The following is a 27,062-nucleotide window of genomic DNA, read 5'->3' on the forward strand; positions in this document are numbered from 1 at the left end:
CTGTGGCACACAGCTGCTCCAGAGGCCAACATGCCCTTACGCCTCCTCTCTCTTTTGCCTCTTTCATACATAAGAGGATTATGAAAAACACTGACAATTCTGGAGCTGTTAAAGACAGTGGAAGAATTTTAAAAACATTTTTATGTATTTTACGTGCTGGATGGACTTATATTCAAATGCCTCTTTAGCTTGTAGGGATGAGATGTTTTCTAAAGTTCTATCATAGCCTATCATATATCTATCATAGTTCTGTCATATCATATAGATTACTTTTGTCAAAACTTATGAGCTGCCCAAATGTATGATAGAGCCCATAAAAATACACATTGAAGATTTTATTATACCATGAATAGTATCATTACTGAATTAGTTAATATTCCTTAGTAGCTACTACTCTGTACAAGTCACGGATCACAGGACTGAAGCATGTTTTTGTCAGTGCATACTTACATGCTGAATTTGTTGCAAGATTAGGGTCTGAAAGGTCATTTATTTCCCTACACCAATCTTTCACACTACTACTTTACAGCAGTCTAGCATACTCACTGCAATGCAGTCATTAAAGGTAATACTAATAGTCAAAGGAAACTTAACAGGAAAAGGGCATCTCTTGACAATGTTATCATCACTGTGACTTAACAAAAAATGATTTAAAACTTGAAGTGCTTACACTAATATCAATTAATGCCAAAACACAGTACTGAAAGTGAAAAAGGTATGCTAACTGGAAGGGATCTTCTGCCTGTACTGTGATTAACTCCACTTACACCATTTGCAAGAGATTAAGGAAGTTTAGAATTAGAAAACACATGCATTACACAAGGATGCCAGTCCAAAAGAGCACGTTGACAGGCAGACACCCAGGAAATGCTGCCTTGGAATTTGTGTATCCCAGCTTTCACTCTGCCTGGTAGCCTGGACAGCAGCAGCGGGAGATCTGATCGGACTCACGTTCTGCAGGGCCCTGCAGCAGAACCGCTGATGACCTCAAGTGATTAAGGGTCAACAAACTCCAGCCTGAAGCAACCGTTCTATGAACTTTGGCACATTCTGAGTCGGCTCCTGCTGATGTGTTGCCTTTGGCCCTTATCTTGCAGTTTAGCAAGGATTGTGAAATTCTGAATAAAGTTACAAGAGAGATCGGGTCTGTCTCAGTGACTCAAAGTCTCACTCTTCAAATGCTCTGGGTCTTCAAAATTCCTTTGACAAATAATCTCATCTATCAGCTAAACATTTTCCAATAGCTGTGTCAAAGGACCCGCAAAAAAAAAAAAAAAAAAAAGTTCTATAAATATCATGTGGGGCAGGGAAACATCATCAGAAATTCTCTATGGTAGCACTTTGTTTGGAAAAACTACCTGCATTCTATGTGTGCACAAATTTCAGCCCATAATTGAGAAAACTCTGCTTTTAATCTAGTACTGTGTGTTATTTTCAGATGGATGAAGGGAACAACTACTTCAGAAAAGTGCAAATATCTTTGGAACATGAAAAGAAAAAGAAGAGGAGCCGCCCACTTTCAAAAGTACTTATAAGTCTAACCTCATTGACTCCCAAATGTCCAAGTTGCCTACAAAAGAGGACTTTTAATATAAAGTCAATTAGATTTCTGAAGATTTTGTTGAGAATTTTGATTTCAAGGCAAAAATTAGGCCTTTGGCATAAATTATAAGCTCTTCCTCCTTAAAAGTACAAGGAAGAGAACATATAACTCCTTGGGCTTCTGTTTCCTTGGCAATGTTTTTTCTGCCACTGAGGTGGCCTCAGTGCTGTAATGGAATACTTAATGAATTAAAGATTTTCAGTGGTAGGTAATCATAGATAGATATGTACATAAAAAAGGATGCAGAAGTCATAAAATAAAATATTAAGCTTGTCTATATTTCTTGGAAAGAGGCAACTAACTTCAAATGAGAAAAGCTCTCTCTATTCAAATATTTAACACGAGACCTGTGACATCTTTCAGCATACTTTGAGATGTAAACCTAGTCAGATTCAGCTAAATAGTTCTAGTGCTTCTCCCTTGATCTTTGGATCTTTTGGATTTTGTTGGAGCAAGTCCAGAGGAGGGCCATGAAGATGATCAGTTGGCTGGAGCACCTCTCCTGTGACGACAGGCTGAGAGAGTTGGGATTGTTCAGTCTGGCGAAGAGAAGGCTCCAGGAAGACCTTAGAGCAGCCTTCAAGTACCTAAAGGGGACCTACAAGAAAGCTGGAGAGGGACTTTTTACAAGGGCATGGAATGATAGGACAAGGAGTAATGGCTTTAAACTGAAAGAGCGTAGATTTAGATTAGATATAAGGAAGAAATTCTTCACTATGAGGGTGGTGAGGCACTGGAAAATGTTGCCCAGAGAAGCTGTGGATGCCCCATCTCTGGAAGTGTTCAAGGTCTAGTTGGATGGGGCTTTGAGCAACCTGGGCTAGTGGAAGGTGTATCTGCCCATGTCAGGGGGGCTGGAACCAGATGATCTTTAAGGTCCCTTCCAACCCAAACCATTCTATGATTCTATGATTCCATAATCTTTACCTGCAAGAAGGTAGTTCCTACTTGTAGCATGTATTTTAACATCCATTCTCCCTTCCCTCTCTCCCTACCCTTTTTCTGAGCAATCAGGACAAAGTAATAAAATAATCATAGGAAGTATTTCATTTTTCTGCCTTCCTGCTTCCTTAGCTGGGGTAGTTCCTGAAGAATTTCTCATTCTAGCAAGGAGTTTTGGAAGAGCACTCAGGTTAAGGTTTTCAGTGTCTACAGTCAGATTACTGAATACATAAGCAAGACATTTTCAAAAGTAATTCAGAAGCATAAAAGTGAAAACTGTTCAGCTACAGAGGTAACACAAGTAGATAAAGCAACAGAGTTTTCCTTCCTGGAAATCATCTTAGTCCTGGAGGTCACATGAGATGCAATTGACAACATTCAGTGGGCAGGTAAGTCACTTGTTTTTGTTCAGCTCAGCAGCTGTCTACTTCTGCCTTTAAATATCTAAATGTTTTTAAAAAAATCTGCCCTTCTACTAATTTTCAGAAATTATTAATTAGTGACTCAATTAAGAAAACAGTTTTGGACAATTACACATCCTCCTGAAGTGCAGGATGGCTTCCAGGTACCCAGAATCTCTGAATTTTAAAAAATAAATCTTAAATCTCTGTCTTTTCTTAACATAAAGTCTATGTGCTCTGATTTTCCCTTTTTAGAAAGGGAAATCTTTGTAAATAATCTCTTTGTATTTCCAAGAGATTAACGACAGGATGTTCTAAACAATGTGAGAAACTCGTTAAAGATTTTTTCTTCTCCTAAGAATACAGAGGTCTCAAAACATGCTGAAATCCCTAAGCATGTTGAAACATCACTCAGTGATGGCAACAGCAAAACTGGATCTTTCTTGAACTGCTTTTGTATTGGCAAAGCAGCAAAAGAAGAATTAGAAAAATTGCATGTGATTGTGTAGCAAAGCTCCACAATGAACCAACATAGTTCAGTTTTAGTGGTTTGGAAGCTGGATATAAAATTGGCTGTATTACTCTCTATCACGTTTTTGCCTTACGCCTATCACCGCATTAATTCTCTAATGAGATACTGAAATGCTGAACTTTTTGTTCATTCAACATATCAACCATGTGAGTTCATTGTGAAAATAAACTCATTGCTCCTGTTCAGCTGAGAGGTCTATACTTAATTTCACTTTTTCTAGATAAACCTGCCAATTGCAGCAAATGCTGAATTTTAAATATTGTTATTTTAAAGTTCCTTTAGGCTTTCAGGGAGATGTATCTTGGCCAATCACTTGAGGTGCTTTGAAACTCATCACATTTAAAAGAAATGGTATATTTAATCTCACATTTATCTAATCTCACATTTACTCATCAATACTCGCAAGATGTGTTGAACACTCCTAAGGCTATACTACTGCAATATAAAATAAGATGGACTGAGACTTACAGCTTTGTAAAGAGAGTGGTAGCATTCTGCAGGATTCTGGATTACTGAGAGATTTATTCTGTTTATTTACTCCTCTCCCTTCTCTGAAATGAAATCCTACTTTGTTTTCACATTGCAGTCTTCGGCCTCAATGACCTGTAATTCCTCACCAGCTGCCTCTCGTGTGGGATTTTTGTTCCCCTAACAAACTACTATGGAAGAATAAACTTCCTAGTCTGGTGCCATTCACATACAGACAGCGTTGTCTTCTCAGAGTGGGAACCCAAAACTTCAGAATGACTTTGGAAGACTGAAGGATCTCCCCACTTTCCATCTTGAGCAGTACCCTGTTTGCCTTTCTGTATTCTGCATGGCAATAGATTAACTGTTAATTTCTATGTAATGTGCACAGTGTTATTTAATATACAATAATAATTTTCATTATTTATTGGGCTGTTGAATACAGAGAATACCTCAAATAACATTATAGGTTGTTTGGATTTTACTTCTCTTTTAAAGTAGGGATAGTACAAAAATATCATAAAGATGGTTTGGTAAGAGAAGGTACATAGACAAAATTTCAGAGCACAAGCTACGTTTTAGGGAATAAAACCACACAAACTAAAAACTTTGCTAATCTCTATGTTAGAGCACCGAAAGTTTCAAAGTATGGTAGTTAATCTGAAGAAAATAAAAAGTGGCAATGCACTGGAATGTACAGTTTCTATTTATAGAAAGCCCAACGAACTAGAAGCCCATGCCATTCAGTTAACAATTTACAACACCTTCATTGTATAGTGCAGTGCAGAAAGTGGAAGGCTGTTTCATTAGTGTATTTCCAGACGCGTGTCATTTCCAACCCCATATTTAATAGTGTGTAACTGCCTGAAGGGGAGAGATCAGAATGTGTGGCATGTCTCACTGAGAGGAATTTTGTGCATTAAAAAACCCCAAACCAAGCTCTTTCAACTATTAAAACAGAGAGCTAACCAGTTCCCTTGCTCCCACCCTGGCTTTGAAGACCAAAAAAATAGGAAAGAAAGGAAAAGAAGGAAAAGGAAGAAAAAAGAGAAAGAAAGCACAAAGTGAAACACAGCAGAGAGCGAGAGACAGAGAGGGCAAGAGACAGGGAGAAAGAGAGCGCAGGAGTAAGAGAATTCCTTACAAGAGAGGCGTATGTAAAGGACAAGAAGAAATGGTTTTCCATGATGTCACTCACAGCATGTCTGTGTCTGGAAAAGTGCTTGAAAAGGCAGTCATGGATTTCTTCCATTCCAGTAATGCAAACTATTCATGCCACGTTTTCAAACCACGTTCCAGAAGTAAAGAATACTGTATGAGGTATGAAAGAAGATAATCTAGATATTTATTCACTGCCAACAAGCTGATTTGACCAACCTGATAATTTAGGTCTTGTCATTTCCTCTTTACCCTTCACAATCCAGTTTTACCACTTTTCTCCTACTTTGCAATCTGTTGTTCCCCCCTCCCCTTCTTGCTTTTTTCTTCTTTCATCTCTCACCCCCTTCAAGAAGCTGATACAAGGTTTTTTTCTTCCTTCGTTATGTGCATGCTTCTACTTTCCTGTGCTCTCCATCTACCGGTAGGGAGATTAAGCTGTTGTCACTACTTTTCTAACTCAAATTCTGTGTCTTCGTCCCCTTATTCTGTGCTCCCTTACTTGTCTTGGACTCAAGCCTGAAATTCTTTCTTGGATAAAACACAGGAAATTCTCACCAAAAGGCATATTACATTGTTTCTTTCCCCTTTAATACAGCTTTTCTTTCTTGAGGTTTTGCATATTCCCTCTTCAGCTAAATGCACATTATTTCAGATGTCACAAATCCCAAAAAACTCACTTAGCCTGATAGCACACTTAACATAACCACAGCTGCAACTGGAGACATGGATTCATGGAGGCTGAATTCAGTACTAACAAGACTGACAGCATAGACAACAATTATTAGTGGTGTACTTGTCCCCCAAAGGCACTGGTCTTCAGCCCATGGCCTGGAAAACATCTGATACCTATGTTTGCTATAAATGCCGATATTTCTTCTACCTTGTTCAAGTCACAGGTAGACATGTTATCCAGCTGCATATAAGAAGAGAAGTAATTCAAATGCTTATAGGGATAGGCAAAGTTGTGGCTGCAGAACCATGCCAGTGATCTTGCTTGGACTGACATGGTGAAAGACAGCCATGGACCATGGGGAAGACAAAGTGTACTTTGGAGCAGGGTGGGTGTGATTTGGTATTGATGTGAGATGCAAATCCAGAATAAAAGTCAGGAAGGTGGAAAAGTCAAAGAAAATAGAAGAAAAAAAGGAGAAAATAGAAAAAAGATAAAAGGAAAAGAGAAAAAAGAAAGAAGAAACAAAAAAGGAAAAAGACAAGAAAATAGGAAAAAAGAAAACAAGAAGAAACCGAAAAAAAGACCACTTTAAAGATTCAGGAGCATAGCTAAGCTAAAGAAAAGCATCATTTTAAAGTCATTCTACTCCTTCCTTTTTATATACACAATTCTGCCTGAAGGCATTCAAATTTCATAACATCTCAACATCGGCCAAAGTCCCATCAAGCACCAAGCTTTTGGGTACGAATATCAGGAGATTAGTTGAAAACAGTTTTACAGTAAGTAACACTACTTTATAATAAATAGAACAACTCCAATCTTGTCAGGACAACATTTTTAATATCAGTTTAAATAGCCACTAATAGTTATTAACACTTTGGAGATTAGCACACTGGATGGTCAAAGCAGTAGTTTCTTGGTAGTTTTTAAGCAGCTCAAATGTGATTGCTATACCTGCAACCATAGTGCATCTCACCTGCTCTGCATGACAATACTAGCATGGGATAGCTGGGTGATCTGAATCCCTTCCTTGTATGAATGTCGTGCAAAAGAGGAGAAAAAAAGCAGTATTGCCTGTGACGCAACCCCTAAACCAGCATTACCTTACAAATGAACTCCTGAGATGACACTATTTTCTCCATCTTCAAACCACCCTGAACTTTCCCTTCTCTTGAATTGCTGAGGGATAAGGTAAGGATCTTATGGCTCTCAGTCCACAAGATGATTTTCAATCTGTGCTATTTAGTTTGACTACTTCTCTCCCAGTGATCCAATTCCTAGCAAGATGTAATAAGCACTCACAAAGTCTGATAGAGAAACAATGGATTTCTTCATAGAGCTATCCAAAACCAAAGCTGAAGTTGCCCTTGGCAAATTACAAGTTAACCAACAATTCAGCATCTAACAACAGTTTATCCTAGCTGAAAGTCTTGTGCAACACTGTTGGACTGAATAAAGTTGCAGCTTTTTGTCACCTATTGGTCTACTGGCAAAAAGTTCAAGTTTTTTTTCACAGCTTTATAATCCCTTAGCTGCAGTTCCCAGAAAATCTGCAACCTAGCTTTCTGCAGCATGTCCCCAAACAGCTCTCTCCCTTTTCACTCTTTCATATTGTCCAGCAAGGGGACCTACTGACCTTTTCTGGAACCCTCTTTCCTTTGTTCTGGATATTTTGAGATATCTTTTTGAGTTATTACTGAACAGGATGGAAACAGTTGCAAATCTGTGAATATTTCTGCTTCCATGGTGTTTATTAAAGACTTTTACAAAGAATATATTCTGCTCATTTCAACACAGTAAGATGGTCTTCAACACTATTTTAAGGACTTACATCATTAAAAATCCTTATGCTAGTCTTCTGCATGTGGTGACATTTATCCCCCACCATATCTTCCAATTATTTCCTTTCAAAGACACAGAATTCTAAAAATGGTGAGATGTACAGATCTAATAACTGATGCAATACATCTCAGTACAATTTTAACAGGAGATTTCAGATTCCTCCTTTTCAACAGAGTTTCCCAGTAATGTTTGGCATTTATGACTTGCTCTGAAATGCTCTATCAGGCATGAAACAGAGAAGGCACACGCCACTAGGACAAGTTATATTGAGATAAAGCTCTATGCAAGAGAAATAGCTTCCATGTAAGAGAAATAGCCCATGTCCAGCTGTCTATGGTTCAGAGCATGTCTGTGGTTGTATTGGATCAATCTAGACTATTTTTCTCTCCCTGAGACCTGCAGTAGATTAGAGGATGTGTATAAAAACATGGCAATCCCAATGGCAGCTATAGGGCATGCACGTACTGCAAACAACAGGCCCAACAGAAGAGGTTCCCAAATGTGGCTCTTGAGTCAAAAGCAACTCCTGCATTAGGATTTCATCACATGACTGACATCAAGACTATAACAATAATGAGCAGAAGCTTCTGTCTGCTGTTTTGATGGGTTATAAACTTTTTCCCCAAAAATGTCCAAGCACTTTTTAAGACTAATTTACTTTTACCTTCCAAAATCTCAGTAAGTTCCACACATTTAACCTTTGAAAAAGATTGTCCTTTGTTTTTAAGAAGTAATAAGTGATTACTCCCTATGTATCTCACCTACACCAATCATCTCCTTCTGTGATCTCTTTTTCAAGTGTTGGCTCATACCAAAACTAATGCAACCCTATCCAGATTTATATATCTCTGCATTATAGCAATTTAAACAACAGCAACAAAAATTCCATTAATAAAACTTCTTAGTGCTTAGTGAACTTTGTTTTTCTTCAGGGAAAATAAGTTCTTTTTGCTGTTGACACTAAGAATGAGTTTACATCTTTTTCAGCAATTTTCCACTCACAGGTTTCTAACTGACAGTGATTTAAAAATTTTGCCCATCTTTGCTCAGTGTGCAACGATAATTCTGAGCTGGATTATGGGATTCGATTTCTTCAATGCAGACATGCACTATATGAATTACATACTGACAGAGAAAATTCACAAAGTATTTTTTTTTAAAAACACAATGGTATAAATGTCATGTAAGCTTTACTTGGTGCCGGAAAAGAGTTAAAATTTCATACTGACATACAGTTAAACATATTTAAGTAACTTCAAGAAAAAAAGGGAAAACTTGGTAAGGATTCAGCAGTCCATATGGAAGAGCACAGAAGAGAGACTTGCACTAAACTTATCAGGCAATAAAATTGGAGAACAGATGGGAACATTTCATGTAGTATCTGACATTCAGAACATATTGCCATCAAAAGCAAAGCCCAGCAAGCTCTCAAAAATTCAGACTCAACCAGCTTCATATCAGAGTGAAGTTAAACAAGACATTGATATCCTGTCATTCTATCAAACCTACCATTTCTGAATGGCTAGAGAAACTGAGCCTTCTCCTGCTGATCTCATATGAGACAGGTTTACTTATGAAGAACAACATTTTTAGATAAGTTTTAACATTTTTTTTAAGTGTAAATACACTGAAGTTTACACAAAGTGTAATTTTGCTTGCTTTCCTCACAGGTTTATATCTAATAAAGCAGGCTGAATCCCTGTCCTCAACACTGCTAGTCTGCTAAATCAGCCTATGACTGATAAAAAAGAATATGCAACATAGTGTCAATGTAAGCCCATCTGAAATTTGCTATTTGCTATGTTTTGAAAGTTCTCTAGGCTCTTTGTCTTATACTAAGGGAATTTCAACTCTTCTGCAGAAGATCTTTAATTTCTGCATTAATTATTCATACTGACAATGTCCACCCACTGTTTCTATCACCATAATATTTAAGCCAAGCCTTTAATCTAATGGTTACAAATAACTTTTAGAAGAAATAAGTCATTTATTTATAATTTTCACCTGGAAAGTGTTAGCAAACGAAACAATATGTGGATATCCACAAACCACTGGAGGAAGACAAGGCACCTGGCAGTAAGCGTGACATCATGAGAGGTCTCTATTTGATTGAAAAGGGTGCGAATAATTAAACAGATTATTTTACCCATGTATAATAGATAAATCAACTTTTTTTCCTCAGTGATAATCACTTGCAAATTGATGTCTGCATATTTCTTTCTTTTCACAAAATAAACAACAATTTGGGAACAACATGCTAGTCAATATGTGACTTATAAATATTCACTTACACTTCTTTTTTCAGTCAAAACATCTGGTTATCAAAGTCACAATGTGTCATTTCTAAATATTGACTGAAAAATAGACTAACAACTAATTAAATCTGGTTTATTTATGCATACTGATCTTTTTGTTAGATATTGTATAGAACGGTCATTCCCCCAAAACCTGAGTTGGTAATCTATCACATGAATCTTCATTAATATCAGTTTTCAAATAGCAAGGATTGAACTATGTTATTCAGAATATGGATCCATGGTCACAAACGCTTTTTGCAATACTTAAGCCATGAGGTATATACCTCATTAAAAAGATAGTGGTACGTTTACCTAAAAGTAATATGCAAACTTCATAATTTTTCCTAAAATTTTTTTTACTTATGTCTACCTGTTCATAGAATGAGCCTCAGCTGTTCCCTAGACAATCCTGGAATGCATAGCAGTAAGTCAGAGGCAGAAACATAAGTTGTTGGTGTGGGGTTTTTTTGGCTATCATCATCATTAGCTTTAAAAAAGTACTAAAATCCAAAATAAATGTTCTGGGTAATTTATTCTTTATTATTTGTATGTTTTTCTAGAACATCTCTATTGATAAGCTAAACAGAAAATGTCTTTTTTCCCCCCAGTTTCACAGTAATTTAGAGTATTAGCCTGAACTCTTGTACTTCACATTCCAGCTCTTATGGTATTCCGGTATTCCAGAAACCTTAGCTGAAATTCAGCTTATCATAATTTTTATGTAGAAGCTTGACACATTTTTTAGACTGTGGTACTTGGCAGGACTGAAGTCACAATGTTATCTTACTGGTACATTGTGGCAGTCAAATAATTGTCGCATAGAACTGACCCTCTTGACTTTTATAAGATGGGACATCGGCAATTCTTCTAGGCATCACACATTCATTTGTAACTGGAGAACATATGACTCTCACTTGTATCATGAGCCTGAATGCAAACTAAGGCTGCCCTGTGGTGTGTCTACATAACCATTACTTAGCAACCAATGGAGCATGAGTCAGCTCTTTGAATATAGTCATAACAGGCACGAGGGAAACTTCCTGATGCTTGGGAAAGGTCACTTATGGTTTTTCTGTATGTATTTTTTAAGATACTAGGCATACGGAATTAGGAAGAAGTATTCTGAGTCCTTGTGGTAATTCATTCTGATCATTAAATCTTTTAGCTCTGACACAAGGCCTTAATTCTGCAAAAAACGTATCGACATACCCATGCATGTGACACTTCTGACATGCATAGTCTTGTTGATTTAAATAAATTTACTCAGGTAAGAAAATGTGTTTAACTGATTGCAGAATGAGGTTTAAAGAAACAAACTAAACTAAGGCTGAAATTTTAAATTGTATGACCTCATATGATTCATATGACTGATTTTTATGTGATTTGTTCTTAGAGAACCTGGAAAGCTCTCTTTCTCTGCATCTGCTTGTGATCATTTAACAACAACATAAATGATTTCCTGCTATTAAGCTTTGAGTATTTAAAATTAAGCTACATAGAAGGATATTGGTGCTGAAAGCAACACAATAAAATTCCTCCTGTCACAGATTTCAGTTTCCATTTGTCAAACATAGATATGGTAGTACTAATAAAAGCAATGCTGATGTGCAAGAACATAACAGATTTGATTCCAAGTATCAGTAAATCTGACTTGTAACGAAGAAATAGTAGTGCAAAGCATGGGTTGCCCCTCCTTTCTGAGGGATTTGGGAATCATCTTGCCCAGGCCCAAATGCAAACAGGATGTCAGAGAGCCCAGACTGAAGTTTTTAGATTCCCTACCACAGTAACATTCCTGTAAGTGACCAGAAATGATAATTCCATCAGCTCTTTTAGTTCATGCAGAAAAGATGCAAGATGTGTTCACAGATCTGATCTTGAAGAATTTTGGCCTCTTAGCCCATTATAGGCAGCCATAACCATAACACATTAGACTGTAACACATTTAAGCATGATACCTTTAAGTATAAATACACCCTTGCTCACACTTTTCTACTGAACTACTTGAATATTGTCAACTTCAGGTATGATTACTAGCTTAATGTGAATTTTTCTTACAGACAAGTTTCCTATTCTCAAACACAAGAGGCTTAAATAAAATCAGAAAAATGAAAACCACTCTGGATTTTGCAAAACAAACAGAGACTGTCTTCCAGGGAGACTGTGCAACATTCATTATTTTCCCCTTTCAGTTGGGTCCACTTGAAGCAATAAGCAACATGCCAAGAGGAACCATAGCACTCTAATATAATGGACTTAATGCTCTCGAACACACGTGCCTCCTATGGTGGTACACATGCAATTGTGATGTTGTGGCAGTAATTATGTAGCTGACTGAGAATGGGATATGATTTTTATGAATACCAGCACTTAATGTACAAATAAATAATTGCATGTGTGAACATAAAATGAGGAATTCCTAATGTGAAACTTACAGTTCAAGATCTAAAAATCTTCCAAATGTCTTACATCCATTAAGAGCTGAATTTTTCCTCTGTTATTGTAAAATCAATTCTTTTTAGGACTAAGTGGAAATTTTTTTAACATTTCTAACAGTATCCCCCCATCCACTATAATTTCCATTAAAACTTCATTCCCACAGAAAAATCTCAAGCTTTAGTCTATCATATCTTATAAATATATGGAATGTATCTGTACAAGATGAAAAGCTTTTGCTTTTTTTTTTTTTTAAGATGAAAAGTCCGTATGTTCGATTATGAAATATTTTTATCAGCATGACTGCCTGATGTGGTGTAAATGGCTGATGTTCCCTGCCCAGTGCCCTTCATTTACAAGAGCGAGGCAGCAGATGGCAGCATACAGTGAAAAAATGTACTTAACATTAGAAATAGTACAATTAGAAATGTTACTGCTGAAGATGTCATAAACTTTTGCTTCCCTTTAAAAAAGACAGTTATTGTACATAATCAGACTTACACAGTGTTGAAGACAGTGTCGGCAACTCTATAGGAAGGAGGAAGACATGAGAAAAAAAACTGTATACAAGCATAACTGCTATAAATGGGTTGCAAGAAGAGACAGAAATGTAGACGTGCAACTTGACATCTCGGAAATACTCAGAAGTCTTCATGCTTAGCACTTCACAAGCTGAGTATTCAGTTAAAGTCCCAATATTGTGTTGGAATTAAACTTGGAAACAAAAGTGGACAGCCTGATACATGTATTTCCTGGGTCATACTGCAGCCATATGAAATGGCAAACCTTTTATTGCACTGTGAATTTCCATACACTTTGGTCACTCAGGACTCAGTACTGAGGGACAGAAAAAGAGAGAGACTGTCCCTGACCAGTGCAGCACTGTCAAAGATGTCATAACTGGATTCACTGTTTAGGTTCAAATTCTAGGAGTAACTTACTCTCATTGCAAAAAAAGTGCTCACCTTTAAGATTTGTGGTGTTTAAAAGACTTCATACAACAAAAAGCACCGCTACCATTTGCAGTTTGCTGTTTATTTCATTTGAGAAAAAATAATATACACTTGGGGTTAACATAGGAAGTTATCCTTAAAACAGAATACAGATTCCTTTGGGGAACAAGCCAGAGTCAAAGAAAAATATTGAGAACTTCATGTAAGAAACACAACATAATTCTGCTGTTATCTACTACATGATGGCAAAGGTAGCTTCACGGTAATTTATGTGCTGAAAAAAACCTTTTTGTAGGGTGAAACAACAGGGTGTTAGAATTCAAATGAAAATGTGACTGTGTTAAAATTTGCTTTCATAATTAATTGTCTTACTCTGTCTTCTAAAACATTGTTTTTAAGACATAGATATGAAAGGCAATACTAACTTAATCAACAAGGCTAGATTCTGAAGTCTTTTCTCATCTTCTATTTGTCAAAATTTTTAAGTTTTAAAGAAACAACATTTTAATTAATGTTGCCTAGTAGGAGTCTTTCTCCCTAATGCTTACCAGAATAACTTCCAGTTTTTCCTGAATGAGTAAAATAAGAATTCAAGGAACACCATAATATCAGCAATAATAATAATATCAGTGTGGTGCTTAGTTGCCAGCTGGGGTTAAACCACCACAACAGTGATATGAGGACTTCAATAAACAAATAAGTAAATATAAAATAAAAGTATGATTCAGTGATACCAAAATCTATTACCTTTCAAGTGGCATGACCCCGTGCGAAAAGTTTGTCTGCACAAATTCGTTGACATATTCTGTGTGTGTTTGCACACCTCATAGTTCATTGAATTTACTATAAAACATAATGCAGTGGGAAACATAAACATTTCAAACAGTTGCTGCCCTGATAATTCTTTATGAATACTTAATTCTGAAATCAAGGCTTCCTTGTAGGTACCATAAATTTTAGATTCATTTCATAAGTTAAAAAACAGTGTAGTAAAGTAGCAAGAAACTTGAACTATTTCTTAAGCTACAAATCTATAAATTATTCTTCACAGAATGATTTGGCTTTCTCTAAACAGCGGAAATTTTAAAATATAATACAAATCAAAACCATATGTTAAAGGCTAAATTATTTTAGTACATACAAATGAACAGTTTGAAAGGCTGTAATCTAAATAATACAACCTGTTGTCCCAATCCAGTAACAAGATTTGTGAAAGTGGACTCCTGAGCTCATCCAGGGCTTTGCTGAAATCAGTAGCTGCACCTGAATCCCATTCTAGTGCATAGCCAGACTAGGTCATTTGGTACTTGCAGGCATAATTGGTGCCTAAAATCACTTTGAGAAATGAATGCATTTTAAATGAGTCATTACAGCTAATCTGAAAAACAATCTTCTCCTAGATACCAGCTATTCTGGTGATAATAGATTTCTGATTACCTTTGCACAGTGTGATTAAGGCTAAGTTGGACACTGTTGAAGCAAGAGAGAGCGGACTGCCAAGAAAAGCAGTAGAAAATAATCATGGCTGTTTTTTTTTCACCTGAACAGAAAATAGATAGGCTTTGCAGAGCAGATGTTCAAGGACAAAAATTTGGCCACAACATTTAGGCCTTGGTTACTATTGTCCTTTAGCCAATTTTTTATATTTAGGGGAAAAAAAGACAATGATAATTGATTCAAGCTTTCCTTAACTACTTAGCTTTTAACTGGATGCTGGAGAAGGCTATTGTAACTTATCTTTTGCTATTAAAATACATTTTAAATTCTGTAGCCCCATATTGTTTTTATAATAATCAAGCCAAATTTAAAAATAAATAATTTCTGATCTTTATTGTTGAACAGTATTATAAGTGTCCAGATGTGTGGCATTAGTTTGTAGAAGGCAATGTCATATAGGATATTTACATTCCTTGCTTTCCAAATCCAGACCAGACACTCCCATTTTCCAGTGTTTCTCATGACCACTGGGGCAAAAGCCTGTTGATTTCATATTTTTTTTAAGCTGATTTCAGCTCCCATGTGATTAATATTTGCCAAGTATATATATTCGAGTGTTAATATTCAAAAATCATTGTCTATTTTGGAATAAAACCACGGAACATAAAGATATGCTAATTATAGAAGGATGAACATTCTTTACTTTGTAAACATAAGTAATATAAAGATGCCAAAAACATTTCTTACTATCCAACCCTAAATTATGTGGAAAATGTACCTGTTCATCATCATGTGAATTTCACAAGAATTGTCCATTTGTGCACCTTGCCAAACATGTACATTTTGAGTTAGTTGTTATACTGTGGACCAAACACTATATTGATCACATTATGCTATTTTACCTTGACCATGAAATATAATGGTGGCAGATTCCTAAATTTAGGATGAAGGTTATTCAACTGTATACTTCTCACAAGCCCAAAATACCATGTACGTCTGCATATCAAAGGATTTCATGCTGCACCCTGCAGAATCATAGAAAAACCTTTCTATGGAAATACCTTTCTGTAATGCTCTGGGGAGAATCCTGTTCTTCCCTTTCATGCCTATATTCAGTAAGGAGTACTCTGTGCGCATAAGCATGCATGTATATGTTTATATATATGTGTACTGTACATAGGCATTCACACTGACAAGGATGGATTTGACTACCCATAAGTGAATTTTTATGAAATGTTAAATAACTTGTGTATGTAAAAACACCCCCTCTAATTTTCTTTAAAAGAATATCTACTATTAATTTGCAAAGAAAATTATAATTGATACTGAAATTTAAATACAATTCTGAATACCTCTGCTACTAGGAAGCTTGTTTAACATTTCATAAAATTTGACCATGAAAATTTAAAATGTCCTGCTTTTCCATAAACCAGTGAGTGAATCATTTCCACTAGGGTTATCAAACCAAATGCTGCTTATGAGTATTCCAGCACATCGTGACATTGTTAAAAAATTTATTTTGTTTGAAATCCATATAAATCTGAATTAACATGAATGGACATAGTTTGTCTACACAGAAATTTCCTACCTGTAGAATATGATCTTGTGTAGTTAATATCTTTTCCAAGGTCTTTGTCAGGGACTAGATTTGAACCCATATCTCCCTGCCTTATTATTGCCCCCCACGCCAGTCTGCACATAATGCCTTGTTTTAATTGAACAGTCTGCTTTTGATGCAGTCAACAGTTTGCTATAGCTTGTTTAAAAATACTACATATCATTCCATAATGTAACTAATTGCAGTTGTACTCTTGTTTACATATTATTAATAAACACAAAAAAATAAGTTGTCCTTGGAGACTAAGCATCTGGAATCCTTGAAGATCTGCAGCTGCAAACACCAAAATGAAAGTAAAATCTTTGAAACACTCTATTACCATTAAAAAGTAGTTTGCTGAATTTCTAGTGCAGAATAAACCTATTCCTACACCAGCTACTCTGACAAAAAAAAAGAAACTGTGACAAGAAGAACACTCTTAGAGGATTTTTATGAGTGATGTCTACATGGAAGTCATCTGTACAGAGACATCCCTGATGTCTGTTCTGGGCACAGTTTCAAGGAGATGCTACTCAATATACCCTTTTTAAAAATTCATCCTGAGTAGAGGCCAACGCTAAACATGACGAGAAGAATATGGGAACTTCTTTTCTACTGGTATGGAATGCCAGTCAAGCACCTAGCAGCAAACTACCTAGCCATGCAGACCAGATGAACAACAGGTCTAGAGATACACAAGGGTTACTTCCCCCTAGTGTGTTCCAAGAAAACTTATGCTTTCAAATAAAGCTTGACTGCAAGGTAGGGAGGCAGCTGAAGTTTTGAACTGTTGAAGCCACACCACACGTTAACACTCAGTTTGTGGATCAGAAGGGTACACAGTCAAAGCAATCTGAAAGCCCAAAGCCAAAAGGAATACAACATATCTGAGAGGATCCTGTTTTTCCCAGTTTGCAAGAGATCTACACTCAAGCAAAAATGATCCACATTTTTGTACATATCAAGCCTACTACGATAAAAATGAAAATATGGTCTTTGTCTGAACATACTTACTAAAAAGAACCCATCCCCAAATCCCACCGTGGAGTGTGGTAAGTTGCAGCATGCAAAACTTTAAGAAAGAGAGTTGAGTTTGGAGGAAATTTAACTACGCTTATCAAAAAGGTTAACAAAAGGGGACTTTGGATTGTAGCTCTAGAACCCACACATCAGCAGAGATTTTTTGAGTATTCACAGTTACTTTAAAAAGTAAACAAAAGAAAGGATCTCTCCAAAATCATATACATTAAAAACTATATAATAAAGCAATATTTGCAGATATGTTCAGCATGATATATCCATCACAGCAAAAGTCAAATAAATACTTATTTATTAAGGTGAATTAACACATGATATCTAACTCCAAAGAAAGTGACTCACACTTCCGCAAAGCCAAGTGTTGAGTTCCCCAAATATTAGTAGAGAAACTTAAATTTAAAAGAGATGTTTAATACCTTACAGAGTGTCTGTGCTCTTCTCAGGATCTGGCAAAATGGGATATCACCTTCTAGCATAACATATGTACTTATTTGAGAATTTGTGCTGCACTGTAGGCAATGACAGAGTGCAGAGCTCTCTATTTGCTATAGCTATGCACTGATGATAAATTACAAGTGAATTTATTTTTGTACAAGTGAACAATCCTAAATGTAAATGTTTATTAGAACTTTTGTTACTGCCTCAATCAAAGGCATTAGTTAACTTGCTATTATTGCAGTGCAGTTAATGACAGTTGGACTCTTTTACTTTTTATAAACTTGTTATAAACATATATATTTATGCTAACCACACTTTATATTTTAATATTTTATCCCAGATTTTCTGCTGGTCTGGTTAGCAGCAGTGGTTGAATTCATGAACAGGTGGAGCAGGAGTTATGCTAAGACTTTTCAGCCTGGGCAAAGTTTAGAAGTTCTCTGCTTCTTGAGGGAGTGGAAACAGCAAGTGCAAGAGGGAACAGAAAGCATGTCAGGAGTTTCTAGGACATCCAAGCTTTTCTGCACATGCTGACGGCTGAAGCATTATGAAGAAGGATTCTTCAGTAGGTGGACAATTGCAAAAGAAAGGACGATGCTCCTGATAGCTGTATGTATCTATGAATAGATACAGAAGGAGGTTCCTTGCCATATCTGAGATCTCAGACCTGACCTTCCTCACCACCTAGTGTGCATTGGCACCTGTCTGCTCAGAGGCTTCCCTCCAATCCTCAGCGTATGAAACTGCTTGCCAAATTTGTCCTTAGAATGACATTCTCCCTTCAGTAGGGTAATACCTCTGTTTGCAGTACACAACAGTTTAGCCTCTCAAGAGGACTAGGGTGACTGGACTTGGGCATCATAAATCAGGTTACATGATTCACCCATCTTTTTCTCTGGCTACATCCTCCATGAGATTTAGGAAATGTTCCAAGTGACACCACTTCACAAAACCTTATCTTCCAAAGTAAAATGGAAAGCGCCTTTGATTTATTTTCTCACATAAGAACTGAGGTTATTATAAACATCAGCTGATAATAGTGTGTTTCTAAATGTGAAACTTCTAGGATTGTTTGCCACTCAAATGGCACCTTGAGACAACCTGCATTATTAGTCCTTTTTTTTCAGTGTCACACACATACTGCTGTACAATCCATGTAATGAATAGTATAAAATATCTTTATTTCACTTCCAACCTGATATCATGAGTGAAGTTAAGAAAATATAATCTTTGTACTCACCCCAGCCTTTGGTTTAGCTCCAGAGCTGGCTACCGAACTGGGAGATGCTAGGTCAGGAGCATGGATGTTAGGAGACAAGTTTGTTTGTGAGTGACTTACTGAAGCAACATCCACTCCACTTTCAGAACCAGATTCAACATCCTGTAAAAAAATGTTGCAAGCCTCTTTAGTAAATGTGAATATGAAACAAAAATCTAGTTCTTCTAAATTATGGAAGGATATAGACAGATTCACTCAAATATATATGCTTAATTCTCTGTGTAAGAGTAATTCCCCTTCTTCTTTTCCATTATCTACACATTCATTTGCTGTCCTTTTCAATGTGGTGGTTTGCATTAGCTGCTGTTCTGAAATTATAAATCACCACTAACATCAAAGCTATAATTCCCCTAAATGTTAGAAAGCAAGGTAAGAAAAATCAGTTTGGGGTTGCAGAAGTCTGACATTTTTCTCTGATGTTCAGTATTTCCTGTGTGCTCCCACCTTCTGTCTCTGGCAGCGTTGCAAGCTCAGTGAACATCTGTAAACCATTACAAAGCTGAAATGACATCACCATCCAGCAGTTTATACAATTCAGAGGTACAGCTCCCTAGTTTTTTGGAATCAGCAGACACTTATCAGCCAAATGCTATTTCTGGTTAAAATGCCCTTACTTTAATGACACTGATTACATTCCTTTTTTGAGAATAAAAAGAAGAAGAAATATAGTGTGTTTTATTTTTGAGGAAGTAAAAATATAGCACATGCTTGATTTACTGCATAGAGTGAGGGCAGGGGATTATATTGCTTGCAGATAAATTGTGACACATATCTGGCAAAGAGCTGGCTATGTGTAGAGCTAGTCATATACTGTCAGGATTATTAGCTGAGGTGCAGCCTGCATGAATACAGCTACACAGCACACAGAAAAAAGCCTGAACTATTAACCCCAGCCATCTCAGTGCAGACATAAGCCTCAGTTTCCTAATACCAAGTTCCTAGAATAGGTGAAATATGGGGCAGAGACATCTCAGGGGTTCTGCTCCTGACTGGAAAGATATGGCAACCCTTTGATTCATTAATTCCAGTTAAGTCTCTGGTCTGCCAAACTGAAGCTGCCAATTAGACAGGTGCCTTTATACCAAGTATGCCAGTGTGGTGTTTTCTGAAAAGGGTTAGAAATTAGAGACAAAGCTTCCTTCTAGGCAGGACCTTGCATTTGAGTCTGATATTTCCTTCCAGTGAGTCCTCTGCAATGTGAAGCATTGGGAAAGCAGCAGAGCCACACAAATGCCTCTGTAAAAGTCAGCTTGAGTACAACTGCTCTTAGAAGCTCTGGCTTAGCAGAGCCATGCTGCTACAGTGCAGCACCATGCTCCCTGCCCCATTACCCATGTTTTTGCATCACATCCAAATGCTTCATTACTATAAAATTCACAAGTGTCCTGAAACACAATGCACAAGTGTCCTGAAAACCAAATCTTTTGATCTTCTGATTCATAATACTCAAAAGCTCAAACATTCCTAGAAAATCAGTGTATATAAATAGCATATATACCATGCTTGATGCAAGCTGTCTTTCTGGAGGGCTGCTTTGCAGCATGGAAACAGGTACCACCTCTCCTTATCATGCAGGCTTACTTATACAGACTGCCCCAACTCCCTTTATTGCTGTAAGAATTTAGCTAAAATGCTGGCACTCATTGGCGAGATATGGAGAATAGATGTTAACATTGTATTTCATCTTTCCTCTCCCATCACTGCTCAAGGAGATACTGCGAGAACATTGATATCCAGGGGGAAAATGTTTAACTATTAAAAGTGTAATTATGTTATGTCCTTTAAAAATGACATATTATATAATCTTCAGCTGACCAAACCCACAGAAATTTAAATACAGCTTTTCTCACCTACAGACCACTCACTTGACTATACAGCAATAATGAAGTTTGGCTTTAATAGGAAAACCCTCTCATTTGAAAGAAAATACCACTAACAAAAACAAACGACCTGAATGTTAGCCTAGAGATCTTGGGGCAGTATTTCTCAAGTTTCTTAAACTGAAAAACAGCTGCAGCACATGTGGGTGAAATTAACAGGAAACCTGCATGAGAACACCTTGGGTCAGCCATTTCATGTTCTTCACAGTTACATGTGTAAACATTTTTCAGAAAAAAAGAATGCATCAATCATGTTTGTGAGCTGTCTGGTCTCCCTTCAGACTACTCTTAGCAAGGAATTATCTCATTTAAATAAATCAAATAATTAAATTTAAATAATTAAAGTTCTGCCCAGAATCTTATTTTGAACGACAGAGGATTTCATAAGTGTGTCTCTGCCAAAAATTTCATGGACCCTCCCACTAGCCTGTAGCTCTTAGTAGACTTAGTTTCAGTTCTAACTATTTAATGTCAAATGACACATACACATATGCTCTGAGACTGATGTGATCCTGACTTTGTGCTGACTCTGCATTTAAAGTAACTGATAATTAAAGAGACAGACATTTTCTGAATCTTGTTGATCTCCCTTTATTTCATCTGGGAGCTCTGAACTTCTCATTTACAAAATGATGCCAAAAGGAAATAATGGATGTCTCTGTTACTGTCTTCAAAACATACATAAATACAAACAAAAATACACGGCAAATTCTTTACAAAAACAACTTTAGTCCTGAAACCAAGGAGATGATAAATGTGAGGACTGAAAAAAAAAGTGAAGTAAAACCAGATTCTTCTTAGAGTAATAAGAAAGATTAAGCAAACTGACTTACAGGTATATGCCTCCGTTTGTATGTTGGAGTGCTGGATGGGGAAGAGCCTGCACTGAGAGCATTTTCAATGTCTTGATCAAGCTGGTCCAGTTTCATAATTAACAGCACCATTGAATCCAGTCGTGATCGGTCTCGATCTTCTGTTATTTCCTAAGGAACAGAACATACAATTGCTAAATCTGAAGCAGAATTACTTGGAAAGAATAAACTCAAATTAAGAAAGCTCTGTTTCTTAATTTGGCATGAAAGTACATTGAATGATAAGCAGAAAAATCTCTTTTTTGGGAAAAATACTGTTTTGTGTTATCTATTCACTGAGCCTTGACTTACTGCTGGGAAAACAATTTATATTAATATTTAATACACATCCGTTATAACACTTAAATTTTGAAAAAAGCACAGTTGTTTGGTACAAATGCGTCATTACTATTTCTTTGATACACATACTCTTTAAAGAGCTAGTGATTCTAAACATTTCCTCCAAATATTCACCCCAAGTTAATTGATTTGATTGTACAAATACAAATGATGAAGGTTAATGTATGACTGAAATGGGAGAGAAGAAAGTTCAAAGAAGCCATTTTCTAGCTGAGGACTTTTCCTTGTGGAACTTGTCAGCGTAACTATGTATTGTCAATTCTTGGCAGAGATTTCTGTCTTGGTTGAAAATACTTGATATACATGAGATATGTTAACATTATAATAAATACAGCATTTTAGATCCTCTGACTGGAGAGAGAGAAGGATGAGGGGTGTTTACATCACAGCCTTAAACACCTAGTTTATGCAGCTTATTTCCTTATGCTCCATTTGTACCACATGGAGACAGAGAAGATCCTTGAAAGAGCAACTCAAAGCAAGATCTTCAGTTAGATGGACTGAATAACGCTCTCAAGGAATTTCTCCCTCTCTTTCCCCTTTATATAGAGAGTTAACGCAAAAGTTAGCTAACTAGCCTGCCTCAAAATTCAGGAATATGAAACCCCCCACTGGTTCCTATATGGATTTTCACAATAGGAAGTTAGAAAATAGGAAGTTCCATTAACTCACTTAAAATAATATTTCTATAAATCCTTCTCAAGAAATAGAAACAAAGATGTTATAATTACATCATTGTGTCCAAGAAGTAGGTAATATAAATGCCCAAATCAGCCTTTTTTGGTAGTCATTAAACTGCTTTTCAAGCTACACAATGACTTCTCTAGTTAGTTAGGATTCTATTAGCGGGTTTTTTGTAGACTGCTTCAAAATCGTTACAAAACACGAATTAAGTGATTCCTGCTAGAATTAAAGGAACTGTATAGATAAAATAGTCATATAAAACATGGTCTCCATGGTCTTTATGTGAAGACAGAGGTGGCTGAAGGTTAGTTAACTAAATCTTAGAAAAACAGAAATACAAATCTGTCAGTCCATAGCAGAGTTATGAACAACGTTCGTAGCAAAGGCCAAATCCAGGAAAACTGTGTATTCCATTTTTTATTACAACATGATATTTTTGATTCTTTTGCTCAAAAAGCTAATGAATTTGCAGGACCTCCTGATGAACCTGAACTGAGTTTAGAATAACCCTGAGAGAATATTACCTCAAAACAACGTAGCAATCAGTGAAATGGGTTAAATTTCACTTTCTTTCAAAATGAAAACACAACGCCCCAAACGATTCATTGAAACTCCATGCATCTTCATTTTAACTGATATTAAATTGACACCTGAAGTTTGCAAATGTCAGAACAGTTATTTAATCTAATCTGCATGGGTGCAGAAAGCCAAATGGAGCAAATAAGGGTCCACTAACAAAGAAGACATGACCTTCTTTGTGGCATGGGGCTACATTTGACCATGGTGAGACTGTAGCCAGATTACTCATCCACAGGGGGCCCATGCTGCTACCCAAACTAGCCTCCCACACAGTCCCCTAACTATGTATTTATTTCTATTAGTTTTGCTTGGACATATAAAACTGGAAAGGCTAATCAACATAAAATTTACACTTAAAACCCAAAAGTTAATTGCCACACCACAGCAAAAAGAGTGGTAGTAACTGGGTGGGGATTTTTTTGTTTGTTTTTTGGGTTGTTTTTCAGACTAGAGAGATAACAGGCATTTTACATGAAGATTAAAAAAAAAAAATCTGGAATTTTCCCCAAGCAAATTGTTTGACTTATCCTGCCAAAAAAGTATAAACTTGCTCTGCATGTAGCAGATTGAGAATGCTGGAGAAAAAACTGCTGAAATGAAGAGGTGGCAAAATATTGCTCAAAGTGATACTCAGGCTTGACACAACGGGCTGGCTTTGCAAGCAAACACTGCTTTCAGAAAACAATAATATTATCAGTATGGAGTTTAGCTACTCTGTTCAGAAGTCCTAGCAATGGTTTGTGATTCTGACTGCTGGTGACATCAACCTTGTCATGAGAAGCTTTAACATTTTAAGTATAGTTTCTATCTTCACAATTTACTGAATAACACAATAGTCACCTTCTGTTTGCCTGGGGCACTATTAAATTGTATACATGAAAGCCTAAGCATTATACCAAAAATTTAACACATACAAATAAAAAAGGCTAATCTTGCGTTGGAAATTCAATACAACACACTAAATAAATATTATTATAAGATTAATTTATGTTTAGACAGTTTTAGCCTTGATATTATATAATAAATTTCCAAGAGCTTTACAGCTTATTTGTCTTTTTTGTATCTCCCTTCTGAGATTTTATTACCAAAGTGTGATATGATTGAAAGCCAGCAATATATTAGCAATCCATTTGTTTTCTTTTGAAAACACTGTTTCCTTTGCATCCAGTTTCTCAGATTTTTCCCCACTGATAGCTAGTTACCCTCCAAAATTAGTATACAATAATACAAATTACATTTATAGAATTACACAAAAATCCTACCTTTACCATTATGAAGTCAAATCTCAGGCGTTAGAAGGTGCCTGGTCAAAGACTGCCCTTACAGCCTTAATATCTGCCTTTAGGCATTTGCATTGGGCAATTCAAGAATGTATCACAAGCATATATGGTAGGTCAAACTTGAGATGCTATTTTACTGGAGATTTTATTTTTAACATGTCTCCACACAAAGAGGAAATACTTTAGGTCATGAACTGGAAAAAACAGTATTTCTTTTAATTTTTATCCTCACTGGTGCCATAAAGGAGCTAGTTAAATTTGAATATATTCATATGTTTAGAACAGAAAGCATTTTAACTGTTCCCAGAATGAAGGATGCTTGAATTACTCCTAAATTAAGTATTAAAACCCCAAAGTTAAGGTCATATTAAAAGAAATCCAAACATTTTTACAAGGAAAACAGTTTACAAGCCCTGTTGCTATCATCAGCAAACAATGCTAAGAAAATGAAAACATTTTTGAGAACATGGTTGCAGATGAGATTCAGCCACTTTTGTAGTCAATTTTGTAATTTTGGAGCTTACATTGTTGTTGAAAAGAATAACACTATTTTTTTTCCCTATGTACTCCTATGTCTTCAAGTGCTTGTTTGCCTTTTTACTACCAAGCTGCTTTGTGCCTACATTTACAAACTGAGGTTGTTTATTAACATGATGTCCCTATAGCAATCTGCCTGGATAACACCTGGCAATTTCTGAATATAATGTTCTTTGCGCATAATGTTGTATTTTTGGTTTTGAACGTTTGACGGATAAACAACAAACACTGTACAAAGGTAGCATTAGTCAGAGTATTTCTAAAAAGTACCTCTCCCCACTTTTTTTTTTAAGGTTGCAACTTTTATACTGATATTATCACGTTATGATGATTTTAACCTACTCTGAAATAAAAGAAACCAGTCAAGGAGCACAATACTAGTTAAGTTTGGATTTAATACATCCATTTTGTCTTATCAGGGCAGGGCAAAACAGTTGAAGCGGATACCCTTCTCTTCTTCTCTCTTAAACCTTTTATTTCTCTAAGCGTATTTTTCACCTTCTCCTGTAGCCGCTGTTTTACATCACACACAGACTTTTCTTTCTATTGTAGCTCATTTTCCCACGTCCCTCTTTCAGCTGAGCAGAGCTGAAGCAAAGGGTACCTTTTGAAAAGAAGTATGTACTTTTAAGAGTAAAACCTATTTTAATTTTCACAGCAAAAATTTTGTACAGAAGTAGTTAGTACACAAAACGAACTTTGTGCTCTCTCTTAATATCCTCAGGGGGACTGAATCACTGCCACCTTCCCTGTAAAGGCTCCCTTTCAAAGCACCTGCTGGTTTCCAGACCAGAGCAGACACCCCCATTAGTGCCAGTGAGGTCCCCTGTGGTTAAGAAAGGGAGAGGACATCCAGCGCCAAGGAGTCCTCTGTTAGGGCCATCAGGGCACCACCACCCTCCCTCCTCCCTGACACTCTTGTATCAAGATGCTCATAATTTCTTTGAAAAGGAGACCTTGGTTTTTAGAGGCAAGCCTATTGCACAACTGGCAAGGTGAGCTTAATTACCCACAAAAGAAAGGGATCTTTTATGGAAAGAATTGGCTGAGTTTTGTCTGGTATTCTTGATCTGCAGCCAGCTGGACTGACTTAAGATTGTATTAATCCTATGTATTTCAGATGGCATTAAATTACTTATTCTTGTCTTTTCTTGCTAAAAAATACCCTCTCTGAATAACAGAAAGTTATTGTATCACTGATTTTATACTGTGAAGGTTTTAATCTGAACTGAGAACAAATACAAAAAGTAATGCAATATATAGTATTTTGGAATTATCTGTTGATTTTTACTAGCAGGTGTATAAATCAGATGTGTAATTTTCATCCTTGTACATTGCACTGTACAGTTCACAAATTTTGAAAAATACCTAAGAATTTTATCTTTCTCTAAATTTTACACTCTATAGTACCATATTAGAATCCTATTCTTCATTATATTAGAGGAATTGCAGGCAGAGAACATTAAAACACAATGAAAAAACTAAAGCATTCCATTCCTTTTTGACACAAGACACAAGGCCTAGACACCAGCAAAGATCACAGTAAAGTTACTACTATAAATCATATTTTGAACTAATATTTAAAATAGACTGAAAATGGAACAAATAACACAAGCATACACTGGTGTACACATGCACAGGTGAGGAGACATGCTCATGCATGCAGATAACCCTACATATTCATGCATGTTTTTGGGAAAGTAGCTTTTCTTCTAATTTTTCTTACAAGAATTTTAGAGCGCTAACTCAATTTTTCCAAATATAAAGTATTCCATAGCACTGGTTTACATGCAC

The 27,062-nt window shown here is 36.3% G+C and overlaps 1 protein-coding gene across 1 annotated transcript in view; it reads right to left on the minus strand.

The window, feature by feature from the left end:
- DLC1 (DLC1 Rho GTPase activating protein) overlaps window positions 1-27,062 on the minus strand; it is a 234,092-nt gene that overhangs the window by 153,391 nt on the left and 53,639 nt on the right. Inside the window, exons 3-4 of the mRNA XM_009474256.2 lie at window positions 21,811-21,960; window positions 19,059-19,199 (exon numbers count right to left, since the gene is read on the minus strand). Coding sequence (XP_009472531.1) covers window positions 19,059-19,199; window positions 21,811-21,960 — 291 coding nt within the window. The remainder of the gene's footprint in view (window positions 1-19,058; window positions 19,200-21,810; window positions 21,961-27,062) is intronic.

Source organism: Nipponia nippon, unplaced genomic scaffold (genome assembly GCF_047370975.1).
Source record: "Nipponia nippon isolate SJK-2023a ecotype South Korea unplaced genomic scaffold, ASM4737097v1 scaffold_6, whole genome shotgun sequence".
Classification (NCBI taxonomy): domain Eukaryota; kingdom Metazoa; phylum Chordata; class Aves; order Pelecaniformes; family Threskiornithidae; genus Nipponia; species Nipponia nippon.